Source organism: Thunnus albacares, chromosome 15, assembly GCF_914725855.1.
Source record: "Thunnus albacares chromosome 15, fThuAlb1.1, whole genome shotgun sequence".
Classification (NCBI taxonomy): domain Eukaryota; kingdom Metazoa; phylum Chordata; class Actinopteri; order Scombriformes; family Scombridae; genus Thunnus; species Thunnus albacares.
In genome coordinates, this window is record NC_058120.1 from 21,670,261 (window position 1) to 21,696,233 (window position 25,973).

The 25,973-nt window shown below is 39.4% G+C and overlaps 2 protein-coding genes and 1 long non-coding RNA gene across 6 annotated transcripts; 2 read left to right on the forward strand and 1 right to left on the reverse strand.

Annotated features, from left to right (window-relative positions):
- The first annotated feature begins 214 nt into the window (after positions 1–214).
- Positions 215–8,763, forward strand: LOC122997918 (kinesin-like protein KIF3B). Its single transcript, XM_044374289.1, has 8 exons — positions 215–2,167; positions 2,250–2,351; positions 2,587–2,709; positions 3,049–3,167; positions 5,605–5,721; positions 6,472–6,586; positions 7,208–7,386; positions 8,331–8,763. Exons 1-8 carry the CDS (start codon positions 764–766, stop codon positions 8,479–8,481), a joined length of 2,310 nt encoding a protein of 769 aa, XP_044230224.1. The 5' UTR covers positions 215–763; the 3' UTR covers positions 8,482–8,763.
- On the reverse strand, positions 4,581–10,006 carry LOC122997962. Its single transcript, XR_006407286.1, has 3 exons — positions 9,919–10,006; positions 7,283–7,383; positions 4,581–4,907 (listed from the first exon to the last, which is right to left on the reverse strand). It is a non-coding gene; the product is annotated as an uncharacterized LOC122997962 (long non-coding RNA).
- On the forward strand, positions 9,615–25,074 carry asxl2 (ASXL transcriptional regulator 2). 4 transcript variants are annotated; one of them, XM_044374257.1, is made up of 13 exons: positions 9,615–9,897; positions 11,881–11,963; positions 12,162–12,164; positions 13,044–13,152; positions 13,416–13,557; positions 14,741–14,859; positions 16,007–16,127; positions 16,425–16,484; positions 16,867–17,027; positions 17,353–17,449; positions 17,575–17,680; positions 18,486–19,221; positions 20,385–25,074. In XM_044374257.1, exons 1-13 carry the CDS (start codon positions 9,841–9,843, stop codon positions 22,215–22,217), a joined length of 3,627 nt encoding a protein of 1,208 aa, XP_044230192.1. In that variant the 5' UTR covers positions 9,615–9,840; the 3' UTR covers positions 22,218–25,074. The 4 variants fall into 4 exon arrangements, with proteins under 4 accessions (XP_044230192.1, XP_044230193.1, XP_044230194.1 ...); XM_044374259.1 differs by lacking the exon at positions 9,615–9,897 and adding an exon at positions 9,948–10,029; XM_044374258.1 differs by lacking the exon at positions 12,162–12,164.
- Positions 25,075–25,973: the final 899 nt, after the last annotated feature.

The following is a 25,973-nucleotide window of genomic DNA, read 5'->3' on the forward strand; positions in this document are numbered from 1 at the left end:
ATACATTGAAAAAATACAATGTCAGCAGTAATGGATGAGGGGGTTTTTTTTGTTTTGGTTTTTTTTGTACTTTAACATTATTGATTTTATTGAGGGTGTAACGACACTGTAGCAGCAGCAGAAGAAGAAGAATTAAAAATATTTCCCAGCTGGCAAAAATCATCATTGATGAATGTCTACCAGCAAGTGTATTTCTTTTTTTTTTTCTGTACATTAAAGACTTTATGGGCTGGTTTGGAGAATGATGTAAATGTGAAGTCGAAATAAAAATTTTGTTAATGAATCAAAAACCCACTTTTTTCCTTCTTTTTATGTACGTTCACTTGTTAGTTGGAGAATCATTTATCACTATTACACAATTAGACCATATCTGTGTACGACGAAAGGATTTGCTGAGACGTAATTCGTCGCGCAGGTCACATGTCTGGTTTCCATTGTCCGCAGAGCAGGCAGGGTGTGTACCGGCGGGGAGGCTGTGTGGGCTGGGCTGCCTGTTTTTCTCTCGCAGCATCCTTTTATACCGAGTGACATCGCTTCCTTTCTGAAGGATGCTCAGGGCGGAGGAGACGCTGCGTCCATCTGGCTGATGAAAAGCGGTTCAAACTGGCCCACATGAGGTGTGTCTGTCAGACTGACTGCTTTTACCAAATCATAGTGGGGCTGCTGCACCTGCATGGAGCGCTACATTGCGGACACCGCCCCAGATAATGGCTATGTAATGCGGTGAGGGTAGTTGCGTTTCTTTTTTTTTTTTCTAACCAAAATGTCTAAAACCAAACATTGCGAGGCGATCAGGGTGGTGGTCCGCTGCCGGCCGTTCAACAGGAGTGAGGGGATATGGGGGTGTGAGAACATTTTGGAGATTGATGACAAACTGGGGAAGATCACCATAAGGAACCCGAAGGCACCACCTGATGAGCCAATGAAAGTATTCACGTTTGATTCTGTCTACGGCTGGGATTCAAAACAAAGCGACATTTATGATGATGCGGTGAGACCTCTTGTGGAGTCCGTGCTGCAGGGCTTCAACGGGACCATTTTCGCCTACGGGCAAACGGGGACAGGTAAAACGTTCACCATGCAAGGGATTTCAAACGACCCAGAGAGGAGAGGTGTTATACCAAATTCATTTCAGCACATTTTCACACAGATAGCCAGAACTCAGAATCAGAAATACCTGGTGAGGTCATCATACCTTGAGATCTACCAGGAGGAAATTAGAGATCTCCTGTGCAAAGATAACAACAAGAAACTGGAACTTAAAGAGAATCCTGACTATGGGGTTTATGTAAAAGACCTGTCTTCAGTGGTCACAAAGAATGCCACTGAGATTGAACATGTGATGAACATAGGCAACCAGTCCAGGTCTGTGGGGTTCACAAACATGAACGAACGCAGCTCTCGTTCTCATGCAATTTTTGTTGTAACCGTGGAGTGCAGCGAGGTAGGGCCAGATGGTGAGGACCACATCCGTGTGGGGAAGCTGAACATGGTTGACCTGGCAGGCAGTGAGCGCCAGAGCAAGACGGGCGCCAAAGGGAAGCGACTGAAGGAGGCAGCCAAAATCAACCTGTCCCTCTCGGCGTTGGGGAACGTCATTTCAGCCCTGGTGGACGGGAAGAGCACACACATCCCCTACAGAGACTCCAAACTGACCCGCTTGCTCCAGGACTCACTGGGTGGGAATGCAAAGACTGTCATGATAGCCACAGTGGGGCCATCGCACAAGAACCATGATGAATCCTTGGCCACGCTGAGGTACGCCAACAGGGCCAAGAACATAAAGAACAAGCCAAGGATTAATGAGGATCCCAAAGACGCCCTGCTGAGAGAGTTTCAGGAGGAAATTGCACGGCTGAAAGCCCAGCTGGAGGAGCGAGGGATGCTCGCTAAGGAGAGGAGGAGGAGAAGGAACAGCAAAAGACTGAGTAAAAGTTTGGCTGGTTTGGAGGAGGACATCTTCAAAGAGAGGGATGCAGAGGTTTGGGAGGCTGTTGAGGAGGAGCAAGATGTGAAACATTACACAAAAGACGGAGGTGACATCCCCAAAGTCTTTGCCTGCCAGGGAGGAAACGAGAAGTTGAAGCACCTGAATGAAAACAGAAAGAGTGTGGAGGACATGCAGTGGGATCAAGATGCACTGGAGAAGATCATTGAGAAATATAAGGTACTTGCACAGCACAGTGTCTGATAAATGAGATACTGGTGGAACAAAAGAAATTTGCATAATTATATGTCTTTGTTCACAGGCTATGGAGAGCAAATTGTTAGTTGGGGGAAAGACCATAATTGATCACACCAATGAACAACAGAAAATGCTGGAGCTGAAGAGGCAAGAGATTGCAGAGCAGGTAATAAGCATCTTATATAACCTATAATGATTAAAGTAATGGTTTTGGATGGTTTTTTTTCATCATTACTTTGCAGAAAACACACTTTTCCACTCATGTTGATACTACTATAATTGTTGGCTTGTCTGAACTTTCACAGGAATATGTTTGAAAATTACCTTTATTTTTATTTATTTTTTTATTGTACAGTTTCTATTCAACCTTAACTGAGCTGAATGTTGTGTGTGATTCACAGATACGGCGAGAGAGAGAGATCCAGCAGCAGATGATGCTGCAGGAAGAGGAGACTTTGGAAATAAGAGACACGTTCTCCTCCCTGCAGCAGGAGGTGGAACTTAAGACAAAGAAACTGAATAGGGTAAAGATGACTCACCCGCTGACGCACACACAATGCTCTCATCACAAAAGAAATTATCCATTCTTTAAACCTATAAAACCACTTAATTTTATTTGCAATTGATTAATTAAGAATCCCTTTTTCAAGAGAGGAGAGGTAACACTAAACTTTCTGGTGTTAATGAATTGTTCAGTTGCTATATTGTTTCCAGTTGTGTACATAGCCTACATTAGATTTTTTTTGGTTTGCAAATTTAGCAAATTATTGGCTTCTCTAAATTTGGATTTAGGGTTTTATTGTGATTTTAGTGTAATGAAGCTTTAGTGACATCAGTAATTGGTATGTTCATGTTCTGTATAGGTTTATTCCAAACTACGGTTGGTGAAGCAGGAGATAACAGATGTCATCAACGAGCATATCATAACCAGACAGGAGCTTGAACAAACAATGAATGAACTCACCAGAGAACTCAAGTACAAGTGAGTACCTGCATTATTATATAAGCATATAAACATAATGATATAAATTGATCATTAATAGTTTTTGCACATATTCCTGTCCACATCTGGGCGTCGCTATCATGACATGTAGCTTTCAATTTCATCCTTGTAGAAAAAGGCCGAGAAGTATTGAAAATATTATTATAGTTATGTTGATCGGAATGAAGAGAGAGAAATGTATTATTTTATTATGGTAAGTTTGCCACAGTGCTATGCTCAAACCAGTCAGTTTATTAGAAAAGGATGAAACTTAAAGGAGCAGTTTGTAAGATTTAGTGGAATCTAGCAGTGAGGTTGCAGGATTGTAACAAACTGAAACTCGCTCCTATATTATTATTTTTAAAATAAAAAGGCTTCAGACCAATTATCTTATGTTTCATATTGTATTTCAGTGGAATAAGGACAGCAGTGAATGGTTTGACACACAGTATACTAGTATATACAGTATACGAATTTGCACAAAAGTATTGTGATTGTATTGAAGCATATCATCCCAAGGCTACAAAATCAACACCGTCATTCATCAAAACCTTTATTTTTCATCTTTTTTGTTCCATCTTGGTATAAAATTTAAATCCCTATGGACACTTTTGTCAGTCAAATCATGATTTTTCTCACTTTAGTGCATGACACTGTAAAGGCACGCGCACAAACTGTGTGCACCACACCACGCATGTTCTCCAACTTTTGCCACCTTTGTTTCAAAAAAATCCAATGAAAACCCTGATAAAGGGTCTAAGGTAATGATAACACAACAATTCTTATTTTCATGGGATTACACACTAATTAGACATACTTATGAATATTATACTCCATTCCTGCCAAGTCACTTCCACCAGATACCACTAAATCTTACACACTGGTCCTTTAACTCCTTTTTACTTGAATGCTACTGCATTAGACCTCATCATATTGCCACAAAAATCTTTTTCACAAACAATTCTGATACAAGTTTTAAGACAATAAGTTTGATATTGGGCATTATCTAATTGTAAAATATATGTAGTAAAATGTCAAGTGTAGTAAAAGCAGAAATGTAATTTGTGATTTCTTGTGCGTATTAATCTACTCTTTTCTTTATTTCTTTATTCTTCACTACATAATTGTGACAAAGCTTGACATATTGATGAAGCATGATGCTGAATGGTTTACAGTATATAATGATTTACCAAAACTATAATGCTCTTTTTGAAGTCCCCCTTATTTAGCATTTAGAAGTGGTATACAAACATTTAACAAATGGTTTACAATACACTGTAAGGACATTTTTAAGTATTTATTAAGGTACAGTATTTGTCAGCACTTAAAACTCTCCCTATAAAGACAGATTTTATATTATTACAACTGTGTTTTACTATATTATTATTCATTCTGTTTATATACCAACATGGCAAATATGGGAACGGACACATCGGGAGACAGTAAATTAAAGATATTTATTATAATAAAGTAGACAACTGAAGCAATAATTGCAAATATGGAGTGTGTCAGTCAGTAACATCAGTAATGTAGGTGTGAACAGTGAAGTGTAAGGTGTTGTGGAGGAAAAACAAAACTAGAATCAAATGAAAAACAAAAGCCTGCAGCTGCTGACTGGGATGAGTCAAGGTGAGAGATAGAGCCCAGACAACGCAGGGAGTTGGCCTTTCATCCTGTGGGAGCATTAGGCCCAGGTGCTCCGAATTTAGCTGGCTGCCACACCCACATGCTCCCAGATACCTTTATGGACACAAGAATATAACAATAACTCATTACCACACCAGCATCAATACACTTAAGGTAGGTTAGGCAGGAGCCGTCACATTGACAACTCATTTCTGCTAACAACTACATTATAGTGTGTTATAAACCATTCATTAATTGTTTATGTAGTGTTTATAAATGCTAAACAGGGGGAGACCTTTCACATGCCCTTGCTTGTTCAGGTTTGCTGGATTTAGAGATGTCATCCACATAAATACAAGGCTGCTTGCTTTGATACCTATATGAAAATGTTTTTTTGTTGTGAAAGCTTCATGCTTCCTTAATTTCATGGCTTTCTGGCTCAAACTGGTTATCAAGCGTAATATGAAGAATGTTGTGATCTATAAAATGTACACTGTAGTTAGGCAGAAAAAGCTAAATTGGTGGCACTGTTCAATAATCTGTATGTAGGTAATAACCTATAGATAAACATAAATATTACAAAGAAAATATCAATTTTATAGATTTCTGCCCTTAAATATAAATCATATTATTCTGTAGAAATTTGAAAAGTGTTTTATTTTTCATTTATAATGCCTTTCAAGTGGTTGGACACACCTTCCCATTCATTTGAATGAGAAAGCATGTCCAAACTTTATGTTGTTGTTGGTTTTAATGGAGTACTTTGGGTGACCCCAGCTAACGCATACTGTATTTGTGTTGCATATTCCAGATATCTCTTAATTGAGAATTTTATACCTCCTGAGGAAAAGAACAAGATCATGAATAGGCTGCACTTTGACAGTGAGGAGGATCAGTGGAGACTCCAACCAGTCATTCCATCAGAGAGGTCAGTCATTAATTTTTATAACATATTATACAGAAGGTTGAAGAAAGAATGTAAACCTAAACTGAATCATATGGGGCATATATATATGCCTTACAGGGTGAAATGATTCACAGGAGCAGCATTCAGTTTCCTGAATAAATTATACTGCAATGCACCTGTAAGGTTTAAGGGATGTGAGTTTTGCTTTTTTACAACTGGGAAAACATTCACTCTACTGATGCTATTATAGTTCTTTTGACCCCCAGGAAGTCAAAAACAGAAGTTTAAAAAGACTAGACAGGCTGCAGGAAAGAGATATTATAGCGCTTAAATTGCAGAATTTTGTGATTATAGCATCATTCAAATTATTCTGATGACAGGTTTTGCATTGCTGCCAGTGTCTTTTTTGATGCTACCACTAGGAGTCGCCAAAGTCAGAATCTTTCCTACTCATAGGGGCTTTAACAGATTTAGCAGACTGTTATCATATATATAGGACAATAAATAATGTATGCATTTTGCCTGTCCAAGACACAAATATCTTTTCATGATGGAGTTCATCAGCCTGGACTACTTAATATTTTTCTTTACCAAGACAGTTGGAAAGCTCAGTGAAATATGCCATAAAGGAGATGACGGGAGTGATTTTTCTGGTGGGAGTTGATCAGTTGACCATATATGGAACACATGCCTACATCTAAACCACTACACCAACTTTTGGGGGCATTTAACAGAATCCTAATCCTTCCTTTTCCCACGTCTTTATCGCAGTGCACCCACTCAGGTCAAGAGAAGGCCTCTCTCTGCGGTGGGATACAAGAGGCCAATCAGCCAATATGCACAGGCGGCTGTTGCCACGGCAACTGGGGCCCCATCCAGATACCAGGTCAGTGCTTGGACATTCATCGGGACAGTTAGCGGAAGTACAGCACAGTCAGAGATGTGAAAAAGTGGTCTTACAGACACTTACTCGCATGTTCACAGCCACCTTCTTTCGGGGATGTGTTGATGGTTGTAGCTATGGAAACCACTCACAGCTTTAACTGTTGCATCTTATGCTAGTGAATCATGAGTGTAATGTTACAGAACAAAAACTGAAAATTCTTAAATAAAGGCCAGCTGTCAAATAATGGCTTAAATAATAGCAGGGGATGCGGTGTATTTGAACAAATAAAGACTGGAGTAAAAAAATGTAATTAATTACCTATACTACATTGATTCACATATATCTATAGTAATAGTATAATAATTGTAAGTCAACTCAGTCACTTCTGTATTTCCACAGCATTATTTCCAACCATACAATAATGTGGTCATGCTTTACTACCACTCTGTTGCTCCGAGTTTCTGTTTTTAAAAACTCAGATCGATCCTACTTTACCAGCAGATGTGTGTGTAACAATAGAAGCTTTCAAGGGAAGGGGAGTGGACTCTATACCTGAACTGATGTAGGGGTTTTAATGTGAAACAGTTATAACTGCAAGTTCACTACCATCTGTTCTTACAGGCCGAGAATATCATGCTGTTGGAGTTAGACATGTCTCCGCCAACCATGTTCACCTTGAACCTTAATGGCACTCACCTGGAGAGAGCCTTCTCTCCCAGGCTGATGCGAGATCTTCTGGTAAATGTTCCTGTCAGAGAGAGGGCAAGTGCATCATCACGGGTCAGGAAATCCCAATCCTGGTGAGAGAACATCTGAGGAGGGCAGATATCTTACATGGTTACAGATCTTGAATTAAGTTTGGATTGGTCTGAACACTGCAATAACAAACTTCTGTGAATAATTGTTATGATTTGTATTGTGTAGCATGTAGCAGTGGTGTTATTTTAAAGGGAACTGCCACAAATCAAAGTACCTGCTTAAACACTTATAGATATAGATATCAACAATCCCATTAAAGCCTGTACAGTAGATATATTTAGTGCTGGAATGTAACTAACATCTGTACATTTACTGAAGTACTATACTTAAAAACTGGAGGTACTTGTACTTTACTTCAGTATTCCCATTTTAATGCTACTTTGTACTTTTACTTCACCACATTTCAAAGGGAAATATTGTACTTTTTACTCCATTACATTTGTTTGCCATTTACAGTTACTAATTACTTTTTGGATTAAGATTTTACATAAAATAATATATTTTAATATTCAAACATTTTCTGATGTTTTAAATTTGTTATGCACTTTGAGCTGCATTATTGTGTGAAAGCTACATAATTAAATGTATTATTATTACTACTACTATTATTATTATTATTATTATTATTATTATTATTATTATTATTATTATTATTATAAAAAACAAATACACTTATATAATATGATGCAGCACTACTACTATGACTCTACCCAGTAGTACAAACAATATACTATAATAATATAACACACTAAAAGAAGCCAGTCTGCATAATGTGTATTTTTACTTTTGATACTTTTAAGTGCATTTTGCTGATAATACTTTTACTTAAGTAACATTTTGAAATCAGGACATTTACTCAAGTAAAGGATCTGAATACTTCCTGCACCTCTGGATATATTTTAGTGATTTTGTGATATGGAACAGTAAATATCAAATGTATTTCACACAAAATTAAACATCAATTTATTTTTTTAATGGTCTGCAGGTATCAGCCAACACAAGCAGCATCTGTCCCATCGTCCTCGTCATCTACCACACTGACATCAGGATCCCAGAGCTTCTCTCAATGTCAGAGACAAAGACCATCCTCTGCTTCCTATCTTCCACTTGGGGATCTAGCTCAGGCTAGTCCCTGAGATGCATCAGTACAACTGTAAACAGAAGCTGGCCTTAGTTCCAGGTGGCACAAAAGACTCCAGACTGGCTAAGGGGCAACTGAGAGAGATGGCGGGGAAATCTTATGCCTTGATTTTAAATTGATTTTATCTTTTTTTTGAGAAAGAAACACTTCATTAAAGGTTCAGTGTGTAGAAATTAGTGGCATTTAGCGGAACGGGCTTGGCAGAAATGGAATATAATATTCATAAGTATGTTTTAATTAGTGTATAATCACCTGAAAATAGTAATTGTTGTGTTTTTGTTAGCTTAGAATGAGCCCTCTATATCTACAGAGGGAGCGGGTCCTCTTCCATGGAGCCCGCAGTGTTGCACTGCCATGTTTCTATAGTAGCCCAGAACAGACAAACCCAACACTGGGTCTAGAAAGGGCCTTTTGCGTTTTTTGCGGCCACCGTAGATTCTCCTACATGTTTGGAAGTGGAGAGGGAGGGTTATTCAGTTTGTTGCACTCTGCAACCTCACCACTAGATGCCACTATATCCTACACAATGCACCTTTAAGCACATATTTGATTTAACTGAAAAGACAAATATTCCCACATATATTTTCAATGAGTGCATGTCAAATGAATTCAGTGGTCAGTGGGGCTCTAAAGTGATTCTGATGACTGTTTGCCGGCTTGTTGCCTACTGTTGCTTGACTTACCCTGGCCTTAACAAATAGCACACTTCCATTTTCTATATCCCTGTTTGACATTGACTGTAGTAATCATTTGGGAGATCTTTTCAGACCTTACTTTAAATTTCATTTAATTTGAATGTACTTTTTTTTTTTTTTTTTTAAGATAAAAGCCTGTAACATGTATCCAGTCTGAGGGTGATGGTGAAAAAAGCTGGGGCCATCCTGATTTAGCCTGTATTCTTGACGAATTGTTGCTTCAATTTCTTGCTAATGTAATTTGTGAGCCAAAAATGTGAAGAAAGCTTGCAGTGCTCTCTTGATTAGCTGCCTTATTTTTTTCATAGTTGTGAAATTGTGAGAACAAGTCCACTTGCTTACACATGCAAATAAACAAGACTAAAATGATCTTGAACTGCCTACTGTGTTTTCCCAAGGAACTGAGGTCACGTTGCAGTGTGCCTGCGAAACCGGCCATAATTGCTGTTGACAGCTATATAAATATATGTGGGGAAACTTTGGGAGTTTGAAATGACAGCTATAGGCTATATACAGTAAGATGACGTTTCCTTCGGGGTCACATGACTCTTTACAGTAAGTCCAACATGGCAGGCGGAGTGGATCTTACGCGGTAACTAAAGCAACATTTCAACTGAAACAGATAAAATTCAACACTACTCCGCGACAGGACATCCACGATGAGGGAGAGACAGAAGAAAAAGAAGGGGAGGACGTGGGCGGAAGCCGCCAAAACGGTATTATGTGTGATTTTATACCTGCCGTTTGTTGTGGTTGTTTTCCTTGAACGCTCCCACTTGTACAACTGTGTTTATGAGTTCATGACCTGCTGCTGGAGGAGACGAAATGTTGCGTGAGGCCTGTTAACGGTTAGACATTTGGAAAGATCGCTGTCATTAGCTGTCTTAGCTTTCTGTATCTGTCACCGTACAGCGAAATGAATGTGTGGTGTGGTGTGTGTGTGCACCAAAGCATGTTTCCAAAACCCTTCTGCGTGTTGTCTGTAGACTGTACGGGTGACATATCTCTCACGATTTTGAAGTTAACTAAACCGTGAGGTAATCGCGTCAGTGCTGCGCGCTAGCCTGACTAGCATGCTAGCTCCTGCTAACGCAACTCAGTTCGTCAACAAGTTTGTTTGATAACATTTGCAAAATAAAACACAATGAAATATGAAGTGTCCGTATAACCTCACTGTACCTACATCACCTTGGCTTCATTATAGTTGACCAAGCTAACGTTATTCTATTGCATGCCAACGTTTTTGGCGAGATATCATCATGAGTACTGTAATGAATGTAGCTAGCAGTATGGCTAGCTGTCTAGCTTAGCATGCTAATGATATATAACTGTCAACAACTATTTCATAATTAAAGCATAAGGCTATTGCTCTTGTGGACACATATTAACTGTCCAGTGAAGAATTAAAATTAGTTATTTAACGTATAATAACTCATTTTCTGACATAACTTAGCTAACTTAACTCCATAGATGATAGGTAGTCATAATGTTAGTTTGTAAACATCCATAAACTTCTGTTTTAGTGGGATGCCTAATGTATTACACTATAGTGATATATCAGCAGCTGTCACAAAAAATATAAAAAGGAGGGAGAGAAACATAAATGCAACATCGTGTGCCAAACACCAGATGTTAATGATGGGGTGAAGGTTTCTCTTAAGGACGGGTTCACAATTTTTGAAGTCTGTCTTAAAACACTTGTCAAGTGCCCAAATGAACACTGAAACATGTTTTTCTTGCTGTAATCATTCCTCCTGTCCATACTGGCCATCAGAAGATCCCTTCATAGTGCATTTACAATGCAAGTGATGGGGGCTGAAATCCACAGTCCTACTTCTGTGCAAAAAATCATTTAAAAGTTTATTGAAACCTAATATGAAGCTTCAGTCGTCCAAATGAGTCCAATCAAGTAGATATCTTTCACCGTTACAGCCTTTTTAGTGCCAAAGTCCCTCTTTTTGTTACTATACTTCCACCACAGCTCAACAGGGAAACACTGGCTGAGGGAATTTGATGTTAAAAAGACTAAATGTTGCAGGTATTCACTTGATATGACTATCTCAGACTGCTGAAGCCTCATATAAGCTTCAGATAAACTTTTAAATACATTTTTGCACAAAATGACTGTGGACACACTGTGGATTTTGTCCCCCATGACTTACATTGAAAGCGCATTTGAAGGGGATCTTTTAATAGCCAGTATGAACAGGAGTTCATATAGTGTCAGTGTTCATATGGACACCTGACTGTTGTTTTAAGACAGACTTGAAAAATTGTAAACCTAATCAATGTGAATGTTACTGGACCATGACATTATTTCAATAACATGTCTGGATTTTAGCTAATGTTGTTTGTGAGTGTCGCTGCATTCCCTCTGCATGTCTCAACATATGGCAGTGTTTCCCAGCCATATGTAAAAGTTATAAGTTAGTAGTTTAACATGTGTTATTTACTATCAGCGTGATCCTGTAAGTGGATTAACATCATCATGGCAGAAGAGCTGAATCTAATACACTCAGAAAGCCGGTATCATGCTGTGCGAGTGCACGGTCAAGGGAATTGAGGCTTTGTGGAAACTTGTCAGAAAGCTTCAGTATGTGAAATCTCAGGCTCCAGTTGAAATAGCCTTGAGACCACACCATATTATATTTACTAAACAGTAGTATGCTAACGTTTATTTGTTGTTTTCATTATTGTAGGTTTTGGAGAAATACCCTAATACGCCTATGAGCCATAAAGAAATCTTGCAGGTGATCCAAAGAGAAAGGCTTAAGGAAATAAGGTAATCATTTTCCTGGCGTCTTAGTAGCTTTTCTCCAGTAAAAGCCCCTCAGTCAGGAGATATATTGTCATGAAAGAGCACTGCAGCTTTCTCTCTCTGTTATTGATTACTCATGTCGTGTTCACATAGTCGCAGTTATTTTACTCAATTTCTAATTGTTTGATTTCTTTTTGTTTCATTGTCACTGTTCTCATCCAGAAGGTAAGAACAAGCTAGCCCCCCCCACCCCACCCCTTACCTTAACAAACTCACTGCAATGCCACTTTGATTGGTTTTACTTTTTGCATGTTATTAACAATAACATGTCCTAGGCTCAGTTGCATAAAGACCCAGTGTCTCATTTACTGCAGCTATCTATAGCCACCTGTTGCATAAAAACACGGTTATATTTTCCAGTATGATTAAATATGTGATGTTCTAATAAAATAAAGCATGAAAGCTGATGGAGATGGTTTTACTTTATGGATTCATCAATTTAGTATATATACATGACATCAACTAAAGAAAGAAACAGGGGTAAACATTTAGTTAGATACATTATCTGGCAGATTTTAGCCAGGTATTTGTAAGCCTAACTAGTGTGATTTACTAAATGAATAACAGATGTTACATTTTTCTCTACCTCATTGTATTTTTTGCTGAACATTTTGCTCCTTAAATACAAAAAAACCCCATTTAGGTTTAATATGTACTTCTGGATACTCTCTTTCTGCTGAGGTATTATTGTGCACTCTTAACTACCTTGCGTTTGTTTTGCAAGTGTTTGTACTAGACATGATTTTTATGCAACAGATGTAGTGATGTCAGACCAGTTTAATCTGAGAATATCAGTCCCTGACAATGATTAGATTAGTCTTGAACCAGTTTTATGCAACTGATTGCTTTTAAAGCGTAGAGTAAATTGCCTCACAACTGCACTAATGTGAATCTGAACTGAACTCACACGTTTCCTCCTGATGCATGATAGCGATTTCTCCCCAGATATCAGACCAGCCTTTTACCCTCCTTGCGTCTTTCTCCCAGCTGTCTTAGTTTATTGGGGAACAGATGTGTAATTTGCGTTTTTCTCTAATGATTCAGCGGAACCTCGCCGTTGGCATGTCTGAATGCAATGCTGCACACAAACTCTCGCGGCGAGGAGGGGATCTTCTACAAAGTTCCAGGCAGAATGGGAGTTTACACATTGAAGGTTAGTCAGACACAAAACAGCTTTCACTACTCTGCCCGTAAAAGACCAAAGATGGTGCGTGACTGGGCCAGTCGTGACGTACAAAATGCTTCACACGCATTGTTTTTTGTAATTCCAACCATTTCTACTGCATGTCTACTATGGAGACCAAGAAATATGCTAATCTTAATATGTTTAGCATCCTGAAGCTCTGTATGGATTCAATTAGTGTGGTTTCTGTCAAATAAAAATAATTCTCTGTATGTACTCTGTATTATATGTAGAAGGACATCTCAGATGTGGCAAAGGAGCTGTCTGAGGAGGACTCTGAGGAGAGTAGTGACAATCTCTCTGACTCCCGAAGCACAGAAAACAACAGCAGTGCTATCACACAAGAGGGCAGGAGAGGAAGATGGATGCGAAGAGGTACTGGATCATAAATTACAGTGTGTATATTACTGCAGAAAGTACAGTTGCTTTTTTTTTTTGTGAGAAAGCAGCTTTGTTTTCAGGCTTTGTGGTATCAAAGAGGAAGGGCTTCTTTTCTTGTCACAGTATTCAATAATCATTTAGGTAGAATCGACGTGCAGCTCTCCATCAACGGTTGCTTTAATAGATCATAAACGTATGAGCGGTAGAAACACCCCATGTTCATCAGCTGCTTTAAGCTGATTGGTTACCTAGCTATGTTATGACCATGACAGTTAACGCCCCTTCTCAGCCGTTGTTACAGGAAGCAAGCTGAAGTAGAAGTAGACGAGGCAAGTTGAGGGAAAGTGGCTCCAGTTTAGACATAAATTACACCGTCTCATCACAAAATAATTCCTGGAATACACTGAACGTCAAACATGATGATAGAAAAAGGTGGGTTTTATCTTTTAAACGAACACGCTGCGTCCGTATCGTCTTCTATTAATTGTCGGCAGAGAAGCTGCATGGTGGTTACAACGATTCCTTGCTCTTTCGTCTGTCTGCGGAGTCAAATCGTTGCTTTACTGCGAATCGCACATCTGATTGTACCTGATTGCGGTGCAACTTCGAGAGAATGAGCTTTTTTTTTTCGTCAAGCACCAATTATTCTGTTTTTCTCAGTCTGTTCTCTCACTGACTTTCATTATTTCTTTCTGCCACTTGAATATTTTTAAGTGACTGTTTAACAGGAAACTGTATTTTCTCAGTATGACCCGTGACCACTTCCTCATTATGCACAAGTTGGAAACTGTCAAGCAAATAACCTTGGTCTGCAGCTTAGTGGAAGGACTCCAATATTATTTTGTTTTTGAACTAATTGATGCAAAGAACCACAAAGTCAAATGCAAATTAAGCTGCATTAAAAAAAGAAACATGTGGATTATGACGCTATGTAGAAAAGGTGCTTTATCAAAAATAGACTGTAACAAGGTTGTTCTAAGAAATCTTCCTATTGAGATGTTCAGCCTTATTCTTTTCTTTTTTTTTCTTTTTTTTTTAAAGGTAATGTAATCTGCTTCTTTGTGCACAGTAGTGGTTTCAGTTTCATCAAAACAAAAGCATGATGTGATAAAGTCTATACACCACCCTCAGGAAGTGGATTTTGTAACATCTGTGTTGTGCTTTTGTATTTTCATAGTTCCCTCCAAGTTGCAATCGCAGCCGTCGTCTCCGCAGCCTCGATGCTCTTCGCCTTCTGTCCCCACCAGTAAGCTCATCTCTCCCTCGCAGAAACACAGCAAGAAAGCTTTGAAACAGGTACTGATGTGTTCTGTATTTCTTATTTATATATATATATATATTTATTTTAAGTTTATTAGTGGCATATATATATTTGTTTTTCACAAAAGCACTCTCAGATGTTTCATGAGTTCCTGCCACACCCTCATACTCATATACACCCACACACAAATCCTTGCAATACATGCTTGTCAAGTATATTGTTTTCATTTGTTATTTGTATTTTTTCAATCACTGCACATCTCAGACATTTCACAAGTTCCTGCCACACCCTCATACTCACATAGACCCACGCAAATCCCTCTAATACATGTTTTTTATTTAAGTATGCTAATGCTTTACAGATCTGTTCTGTTCTGAGTCCTGTAACAACTAAGGTCAATGCGACAGATGTTTTTGTGGGGTTTTGTAGCATATTTTGATTTCTTCCATGGTAAATGCATACTCAGTTTTCTGCAGATTTCTCTACATTCATCTAAACTTTTTTACTCGCACGTTTTCATCAAACGTATAAACACACAATCAACGTTGTTTTGTATTTTCAGCAGACGCTCATCATCCTTCCATTTTCTGTGGGTTAAACATCTTGTGCTGATTATTTAAATACAATGAGGTGTCAGGGAAAAATGCCTATAGCTGGTTTTACAGTATTAATGTTCTCATAATCTAGCCGTTCAACATTTTCCTATTGGCTGCTTTGTGCCTTTTGTGTTCTATTTAATTAGATTTCACTTGATTGCACAGATTGTAATTCACTCCATCTGTGCTGGTGTAGCGTTTTCAGCTCTCTAAGAACAATTTGTATTCATTTATTGGGCGAAAGCAACACTACAAGATGGCGTTTTGGCTAAAATATTAGTGCTGTAGAGAGATCCATTATGTATTTTCCCTCTGTGATTTTCTATATATTTCATGTCTTGGATTGCTTCTTTAATCTGTTGATGTTGTGTTTGTGAGGTGATTGACAGATTTATGAGACAGAGATGATTAATGGTTGTGTTACGCAAACTATGTTTCATTGCTTTATTGCTATTTAGCTGTTATTTAACCAGGCGAGTGGCCCTAGGGAGAGTAGTTAGAGGCAAACAGAGGGTTACACACATTCACACTTTCTTTTTCTCATACTTCTGGCTATTTGTTCCACCCTTATTTTGCTCATTTTTAGGCCTTGAAGCAGCAGCAACAGAGAAACCAGCGCCGGCAAGGGGGAATGCCAGCAACCTCCAGTCCCAGACTGCTTCTGAAGACCATCAAAGATATGGCTGACAACATTACTACCAAGACAGGTAGGTGGTAGCTATTATATTAACACATATAATATAGATTTGAATTAGTAAATGCATGCCGTGCTTTTTCAGTGTTTACTACATGGTTTTACACACAGTTTTGAACAGAAATGATGCAGTTCTTAGGTCTGTTCCTGGTATTACAGGTTTCATAACTAGACAACAAAAGGAATTGTATCATTATCCAAACATGAGTCATATAATTGGCAGCACCAGTGCGGAAACTGAAACAATCAGATCACTGTCCTACAATTTCTCAGAATATTTCCCCCTGCTCCTCCTCCTCTGTCTAAACAGACCTCTGCCACCCGGTTGTACCCAGGAAGGTTTCTCAGAGGTCAGGTCGCATTAGTGCAGGTAAGTCTGATATCCATCTAGTTGTTAGGAAATCTTAAAGACACAGTGAAATAAATACATTTTTCTAACTTAAATCCTGTTCATTGTTTAGTTATCTCTTATTATATGCCAGATATGAGTCCAAAAAACGTTTCTGACATAATGAGTATAGGATAGTAAAATCCCTGTTTTCTCTTCCTGTAAAACATTTTTGACTTATCTTGAATACAAATGTATCTACTTTTAATCCAAAGTCAAGGAACAAGTGAAATGATCCCTCATTAGCAGAATAAAAATGTTAAGAAGTAAAACAGTTTATGTGAGATTTCAGTTGCAACATAAGTGTTTTATTTATTGCTGGTTCTGTCTTGGCTCGCATCTATTTCCTGTTTTTGTTTTGCAGGGCAACTGAAACGTACCAAGTGTAAAATAGACGTGGAGACACCAGACTCTATTTTGGTTAACACCAACCTGCGGGCAATCATCAACAAGCACACCCTCTCTGTCCTTCCCCCTGACTGCCAACAGAGGCTGCTCAAACTTCTGCCAGAAGTTGACCGGCAGGTGGCTCTAAAATTAAGCATACTTTTTATACTTATTTTGTATTATCTTGCACTAAATGTAGAGAATGTGATGTTATTTCATGTCATTTAACATCTCTCCTGTCCACTGTCATCATATCTTTAACTGTCTTGTAAAACAGTTTGGAAATATTCTCTACACATATATATTTATATATTTCAGGAAAAACACAAAGCTAACTGCTGTAAAGCATTCATCTACTGCATGTTATCTAATTCTAGATATTCACATATAAGAAGAGGAAGTCAATGTGCTGATGCAGTGATTGTGATGATATTAGTCATAACATTGTGCCTCCTCTCCCCAGGCATGCATGGACGGCCTTCTGAAGGTCACTAGTTCTGCCTTAAACAATGAGTTTTTCACATCAGCGGCACAGTCATGGAAGGAGAGACTGGCTGAGGGTCAGTACAACCACATCTAACTGATAATAACAGCATTCAGTTCACATTAAAAGAAAAATTATGTCACCAAGGTTTAGTGTGACTGCACAGAACAAGTATAATGGGATTTTTTTTTTTCTTTACAGGAGAATTCACTCCGGAGTTGCAGTTACGAATGCGTCAAGAAATTGAGAAAGAAAAGAAAGTTGAGCACTGGAAGGAGGCCTTCTTTGAGAACTATTTTGGTGAAAAGTAGGTTGTCCTTCATGATTGAAAGTTTGTTTTTGCCACAGAATATTTTTCTTTAAGTCATTAACAGTATTTAATATCTTATTGCAGTATTACATTATTATTCTTTTTGAAAGGATTATTGAAAGTCAATCAAATAAGATTCCCAATAGGATTTTAACACAACCCTCATCTCACTCTCACATTACTGAAGTAGATGAACGCCTGGTATGATTTCTTTTGGAAATGGTCATAAAATGCGTCCCATCGTGTTGAAATGCATTGCATCCTACCACGTCATGATGTATTGCATAAAGGCGAGGCAAAATCAAACCGCATTGATCTGCTGGCTGCTTAAAAATGTATCTAGATTACAGGGATCATTGATTGTGTATCAAGATGCCAGCGGGTGAAATGCAAGCGACTGCAGGGATGATTACCATGTTTTGCCTTATCTCATACTTCATATATTACATGGCCACTCATAAGAAGAGTGGTGGAATATTTTTCAGTCATTTCAATAAAAATATGCAGTTTAATTAGAATTTATATAAAATCTGCCAAAAGTAACGCAGATGAAGGGGATCTGAGAAACTAATCTGTAATAACAAAAACTACACTTGTGCCTTTTTTTCTGTAATCTATAAAACAATACAAGTAACTTAAGTATTGCTTTTGTTTGTTTTCATTTGTAGTGATGCTCAAAGCCAAACTTTAAGTATATTCCTAACAATTCCTGTAAAAGCTCAGTACTCTATAAATCTCTGTGTTCCAGTGATTTGGGGATTTATTTTTTTGTCTTCCTACCTTCTTCTTTCTCTCTGAACAGTTCTGGGCTCAGCTATGAAGAATCCAAAGAGCTGACAAGGGCTGATCTGAATCAGGAGTCTGCCAGGCCCCAGTCCCGTCCTCATCAGACAGGACCTGCCACTCAAGCAACGGAGGAAACCAAGGACAGCCGCCAGACTGATGGTGCCACTACCGCTGTTGTGAAAGACACAAAGCCAACACGGCCACCGTCACAGGAGCCTCTGAAGGTGCAGCCTGCTCAGAAGGATTCTCTCTTCACCACAGAGCCCATGAAGACTCGGCGCTCACAGTACGCAGAAGATCGTAAGTTGAACACAACCGCTCAGTCTGGGCCAACGCCTGCAGTGAAAACGCCAGAGGTTGAGAGACGAACAGAACGGGCCACAGCATGTGGACTGCCTGAAACTGAGCACAGAGAGGAAGTGAAGGAGGAGAAAACTGAACTCCCCCTGTCGCCCGTCAAGAAGAGCCCTCCACCAAAGGCCAGCCCAGAGTTAAAAGAGGATCAGCCGGCGTCTGTGGTTACGCCTGCTGAGGAGAGTGAAGAGGTCATCCCTGAGCCCAGAGGCTCCTCAGAGACACTGAAAAGAAAGTCTCCTAGCGAGACCGATGTTGAATTGACACCAGAGAAAAGGCCCCGTATGTCCTCAGTTTCCTCAGTATCCTCAGTCTCCTCTGTATCTCCTCCAGCATCATCCATATCCAGCCCTGCTACACCTACTCCAGCAACAAATCAGAGAGTTCCACCACTCAAGGTAGGAGTGCGTTTGTGAAGTCTTTGAAGGCATACTCCACCGAAAATCTGTCTTTTTAGTTAAGCACCACCTGTAGGCTTAAAAGAAAATTTTGAAGCTGGCTCCTTTTGTGGAGGACAGCAGCTGTAGTCAGTTTGGATTCACAGCAGTTACAATGGACTCCAGTGGAAACCCCCCAAAAAACAAATCAAAGAACGTGTCAGAATTTATTACAACATCCATACAAACCTGTCAAAAGACTCCTGCTGCATAATTCACTTCTTTGCTGTCGATCTTTATGCTCAATATGTTCCAAAAGCCCTGCCCACACCTGGCATTTAAATGCATCTTGGGTGATCTGATCACAAGTGTGTGAATGCACCCAAAACGCATTTAGGACGCATTGAGATTCGATTGCTCAGACCACATTCGGAGGTGGTCTTGGCAACATATGGCCACGTTCTTTTAGCAGTGTGTACACGAAGGTGTCCTGGGCCACACTGAAGGGCCGCCCGCTCGGCTGACGTCCCCTGCGTAAGCGGAAGTATGTGATCTTTTGCGCACCGATGGCGTCATATCAATGTACGAAACAACAACGAGAAGAAGCCACAACAACAAGCAAAATGGATTCTCGTGGATGGAGTACACACGAAACACGCTGTCTGATTTCTGTTTGGGCTGAAGAGTTTTGATTTTGCCCATGTGCCAAGGTCTTCGCAAACTTCTTCTTTTAATTTCCACAGACTAGGCATGAGAAGCGCATCGTCTCCCACCGGTTAAAAACAACAACACAGTTGCACTTTGCAAACAGAAATGATGTACATGTACATTATTTGCATGTGGAGCGGGATCCGATCTTAAGTGGTGACTCGAGACGCATGTGGCGACACCTTCTAACGCCGGGTGTGAACTGATGTACTTAGAGCTGTCCACTTGCGATCGGATCACCCAAGACACATGTTAATACCAGGTGTGAACAGGGCCCAACAGGCTTTGCTAGTAATTCACTAAATTTACTACTTCTGGCAGGGCTGTTGTTTGGATGTGACAGCACAACATGGAAGTAGTGTATTTCATTAAGAGAAACGTTTGACTTTAATTTGCATTATGGATGTTTCTCCTTTACTTAAACATGCATGTCTAAAATAATTCTTTAACATTTAACATTTCTTGTGACTTTGCAGATCCCAGTGTCAAGAATTCTTCCTGTTCCTGTGTCACCAAGCCAAGTCTCACCCAGGACACCCCTCCCTGCCCCTCTCAGCAGCCCTGGTCGCACTGGTGCTCGCACTTTGGCTGACATCAAAGCCAAAGCTCAGCTCGCCCGAGCACAGCGAGCAGCGGCTGCCGCAGTATCATCTGCTTCTAAGGGAGCTGTGTCAGGCCCAGGGCCAGGTGGAGGTAGTGCTGAGCAGACACAACCATCTCCAAGCCCCAGCCCAACATCCCCACAGGCATCAACAAGGTTACCAGTCAACACCAGCAGCAGCAGCAGTCAGACCAGTGCACTTTCCCACCCGCTGGACTCTTTCGGTCAGCAAAGTCCAAGTCTGTCTCAGACCTTTTTCTCAAGCAAGACTGATGACAAACAGAGAGGTAATTCTGCTGAAACTGTCACTTCAGGGCTCCATAACATTCAAAAGAGTTCAGACTCATCATCACAACTCATTCCTTCATCTGTGCATGCTATGAAGGGGCAGGAAAACCCATCACCTGCTGGATCATCAACCAGGACCAGTTCCTGTATCCCTGCAAACAACCCGCTGGTCACTCAGCTTCTGCAGGGAAAAGAGGTTCCCTTAGAGCAGATCCTCCCAAAACCTCTGGCCAAGGTGGAAGTGAAGATGTCAAACGTACCCTCGGGTAATAAGGGGAAGACGTCACGCTCGGCCACTGCTGCTGGTGGTGGTGGTGCTGAGCATAAGCCTGATAAGCAGATGTCCCACCAGTTCAATACAGCAGGACGGGTTTTCTCTGAATACGCAAGACATCACAGGGAACTTCCTGATAAAGAGACTCAGGAGCAGATTTTACAGGCTCTAATGCAGAGGAAAGTCCAGCAGAGCCAGCCTTATGCAGGTCTGGGGCCTCATCCGCCTCAGTACGAAGCCCATCAGATAATGCATGCAGAAGAGCATCAGGACCGACCCAGGATTTCTGTAGGATTTTTGGGTCGTAAGAGGATGCCCAGGCCTGCCATGACTGGACATTATCTGCTCAATGTGTCCACATACGGCCGAGGGTCAGAGAGCAAGAGACTGCATCAGTCTGCCATCCCAAACACATCTGTGTCCAGTTTAAAAAGGGAAAGCACAGAAGGAGAGGAGGCGGCGGCTAAAGAGGAGGTTTCTGGTGTTAAAACGGAGCAGCAGGGATACTCCATAACCAAGTCTGATGAAGCGGGGAGCGTTCAGCATTGCTCCAACGTAAAGACTGAGCCTGGATCAGAGGACAGTGCAGCTGGTGCCGACAACAACAACACCAGCGCGACAGCCAAAGACACCAGCCCTTTTTCTCAGTCACACCAAAGGCACCTCGAACTCCGCAATAGTAATCAAGGAAATTCCGAGCCATATATTTCCCAAATGGACCCCAGTCACCAGCGGCCGTCTGCCTTTCAAACCCAGAGAACGCTCGATAATCAGGAACCCGTGGTAGCGTCATGCTACAGTGGCACTATCAGCATGTCTGTACCTCACACTTTGAACCACAGCACTGCAGGCACCGCCTCTTCCACGTCCTCGTCAGAGGCCGACAGCGGTGGCGTCCACGGGAGCGTCATGTCTTTCTCCGTGACTGTCACCACCATACCAGCCGGTCACTCGTTAGACCACGGTAACCAGAGCGAGCCCTCACCCGAACAGTCGTTCATAGAGGGCTCCAACATGGAGGAGGTCCAGTCTAAATGCTACTGCCGACTGAAGGCGATGATCATGTGCAAAGGATGTGGAGCCTTTTGCCATGACGACTGCATCGGCCCCTCAAAACTGTGCGTCTCATGTTTAGTGGTACGATGATATGAAATTAATAACTAGAAGATATTGTGGTTTGATTTGTATTGAATCAAGGCACGAAGCAGAAGCAGGTCATTCAGAATCAATTACAAAATCATTGCTGGGGTAAAGCACATTAGCCACGCTCCATACAAAAAAAAAAAAAAAAAAAAAAAACCAGCATGTGGTCGCTGTTGGAAAGGCAAGGATTTACACTGGATGGTCTTTTGTTTCACCAACATCTAAGAAAAGTTGTTTTGTGCAATTTTTTGGTAGAAATGTCAGTTTTCAATCAAATCAGTAGTCTGTCAGATGTGTGACGAATATAAAAAATCTGGCAATGTTTGCACTTGGTTAGGATTAGTGTGATATATTTTTTTAAATATATATTTGTGTAGTTTTTAAAAAAAAAAAAAAAAAAAAAGGAGGGAAAAATGAATGTTGATATTTTTGTAGAACATAATGACTGTTGTGTTTTAGACTGACACTTTTTATTATTGGGCCTAATCAGTTATGGTTTAAAGGCAAAAAAAGGGCGCTAATGATAATCATTTGGTTGTAGAGTACCTCCTATTTGGCATTTATGCACGCATGGCAGGGAAGTGCAACTTACAGTAACTATTTTATATAAAACTGTACATTTATTACTGAACACACTCAGATTTAAGAACTAGAAAGAACATGTATAGTTTTAGAAAGAGAATATAAAAGGAGTTTTGAATGATACTTTATAAAAAAATCAACTCATGAGGATTGCACGTCACATGATTTTTTTTTTTTTTTTTTTGGACTAACAGTTACAGGTGGAAGCACTTGAAAATCACCTGGATATAAGGTAGTAACTGTGTACAGCACTTAAATTCAAACATAGGGGACAAAAAAAGAATCATTTATATATAAAAAATGCCTATATGTTCCTTTTGACGACAGAAAATCGAGATCTTTTCCATTTCAGGTCAAGGTCTAGAGTCACTTCCTACTGTTTAAACCAGCATTTTCTCCCCAAAAAAGCCGGTTTTGTAGATATTGTCTCCCTTGAAGTGGGTTTTCTTATGCTTGTATGTCTGTATAGGTAGAGTAAATATCAGCAGCAGTGGCAAACAGTAAAAAAAAACAAAAACACTCAAGGCATGGGGAGAAAATGAAGATAATTGTTTTGTTTATTTCACTGTAAATATTTGTTCATTCATGGTATATGCATAGATGTAGAAATTTATTTTATTTTATTCATGCAGCACATCTTGCTCGAGCATATCCAGCGGTTTATTTACAAAATATTTTTCACTGTGGGAAAAAAAAAAAAAAAAAAAAAAGGAAAAGAACAGTAAAACGCTAAATGCTTCAGCATGCCGTGCTGAATCAGTGTAAATCATAAGATGATTCAGCATAGCACGCTTCCAGTTTTACAAAAATGATTTGGAGGTACAATATGACACACCGATTAACAGGCTGCTGTAACACTTCACATTAAAAAGGCTGTTTTCCAGAGAATTTGGAGACTCATCCTCCATAACAATGTATTGTAAGCATTAAATAATACTGTATCCTGTTTATTTAATACACAGTAATCTACGTGCGTGACGTACAAGGATGAACACTGTTGTTGTTGTTGTTGTTGTTTTCATGACATTAGCAGAGTATTAATGCTTACTTTACCACATATTAACATGCAAAAAAAAAAAAAAAAAAGGCTAGTGTGAAGTGTCACCTCAGCAGGCTTTTCGAGTGTTCGTGCTTATTGCAACTAAAGACGCATCAGTTACGTTTTGAAATTTCCTGAAGGTGCAAAGTAGGCCTATGTTTTATAGCGATTATTTCCAAGGTAATATGCCAAAGTCTCCTTAAGAAAACAAAATAATCAGATCTTGTTTTTAATGTCTGACTAGTTAATCAAAGTAATATATTTTAATTAATATATTTTAATATAAAAAAAAAAATTCTATTTGCTAATTGTTTTTGAAAATCAACAGGGTATTTACTCTAATAATATATTGGCTGTCCGTTTTTTCCTATAATTTTGTTTAGACTGGACAGACCACCGTACAGAGAATAACTTTTGTAACTCAAATTGCCCAGGTATCTGATGTTCTGTATGGCCCAGGTTTTTCAATGGATCCGTTGGTCTATATTTTTCCATAGAGATGTTGTCTAATATGTGTATCCATTTAGCTGTCTACATTCGTGTCATTACCTAAGGTCAGTGGATTATTCCACTTCCATTTTTAAATGTACTTGTTATTAAATTGGGGAATTATGTCTTGTGGAAAATTGGTTTTAAGATTGTAGGGCTAGAATTTGGAGAGATTTCCACATGCTTAGCATAGTTATTTCACTAAAACTGGTTTGCCAGGATTTGATTCTGTTAACACAAATTTAATTTATCCCCCCCCCCCCCCCCCCCCCCCATAAATATTGAAATAGTCTTATTTGGTTGATTGTGATGATAGGATGCTGTGTTTACTCATGTAGAGTTGGGGACTGGACTGCGCTGCACACAAAAAAAAAAACAAAAAAAAAATTAACAAAAACATTCAATCACAACCCTAAAAGGCAGCTGAAATCTTTGTTAATAAGGACTGAAACATGAGTCAGGCAGCAGTCCCCGCTGTGTTTCCTCTCACTGAAGTTAGCTGTTGTGTGTGTGTGTGCATTTAGAAGAGCACTTCATATAGCATTGGCTGGGGTAAAAGTGTCATGGGCAATCACCACCGTTTTTAAAAATGTCACGTTTGTCACTAGGTGATTTGTTTTTAATATGTCTGTGTCATCTTGTCTCCATTTCAACTCCAAGTGAATGTAATATAGTAATCAGCACTTGTAAACAAAGTGTATTTTATCAAAAGTTATAGACTATTATGAATAAATAATGAAAGGAAATGTATTCTGTGTGATTTCTGTTTTTACTCATAGCAGATTAAAGGGACTCTTGAAGTTCAGTTTTCTCTCTGGAGGGAGGTTTCAAAAGTTTGAAACAAATAACCTGAATGATGTCATCGGGGTTTCCTGTTCTTGGATTGACATGAAACTGACATCACAACTAGTAAAGAAGCCATTCATGGTCCAGTACGCAGCTTTAATGTGTGTGATGGGGAAAGTTAAAGTTTGCAGTGCACATACTCTGAGAAGTAGAAAACATCTTGTGTCCAATAGTTAAACTTTCGAGACATAAAATATTTGCATATTCATAGATACCGGAGTTTTCAGTAAGGGAGAAGGAGTAGATGTCATCTTAAGAATTTCTAAGGAGGTAATTGATTGTTTTTGTGGGAAAACCACATCATACAAATTATTTGTAGATGTTTTAAAAGATGTCTGGAGGGGATCTTTAGATTTCTAGAATTTACAAACCAGAGGTGTGGAATTTGAGAGAAGTGGGTGTTTTAGGAGGCTGAGATGGTCTGATGATGAAAAATGCTAAATTGAGTTGCTAAATGTTGGATCCAGTGTTTTTTTGGAGATTTAAAGTCAAGATATATTGGCTGCTGCTGCATAAATTTTGAACATTAGAGCTGCAACAATTAGTCAATTTACAGGAAAATAATTGACAAGTATTTTGATAATCGATTAATCATTGTGAGTCGTTGTGAGGTTTTTAAGAACAAAATACGCTCATCCTTTGTTTCCAGATTCTTAAACATTATATAATTTCTGGTTCATTGAGTTTTCAATAATTCTTTAGTCTTCTAAAAATAAATATCTTTGGGTTATAAACTGTTGGTCAGGACAAAACATTTGAGGATGGGGCAACTTGGGGCTTTGGCAAACAGTGATGGACGTTTT

Excerpts from the sequence above, each read along its gene's own strand:
- LOC122997918 (XM_044374289.1), top strand. The coding sequence starts at position 764 with ATGTCTAAAACCAAACATTGCGAGGCGATCAGGGTGGTGGTCCGCTGC. Across the intron at positions 2,168-2,249 it reads AGATCATTGAGAAATATAAG|GCTATGGAGAGCAAATTGTT; the intron begins GTACTTGCACAG and ends CTTTGTTCACAG. Across the intron at positions 2,352-2,586 it reads GGCAAGAGATTGCAGAGCAG|ATACGGCGAGAGAGAGAGAT; the intron begins GTAATAAGCATC and ends TGTGATTCACAG.
- asxl2 (XM_044374257.1), top strand. The coding sequence starts at position 9,841 with ATGAGGGAGAGACAGAAGAAAAAGAAGGGGAGGACGTGGGCGGAAGCC. Across the intron at positions 13,153-13,415 it reads TGGGAGTTTACACATTGAAG|AAGGACATCTCAGATGTGGC; the intron begins GTTAGTCAGACA and ends TATTATATGTAG. Across the intron at positions 13,558-14,740 it reads AGGAAGATGGATGCGAAGAG|TTCCCTCCAAGTTGCAATCG; the intron begins GTACTGGATCAT and ends GTATTTTCATAG.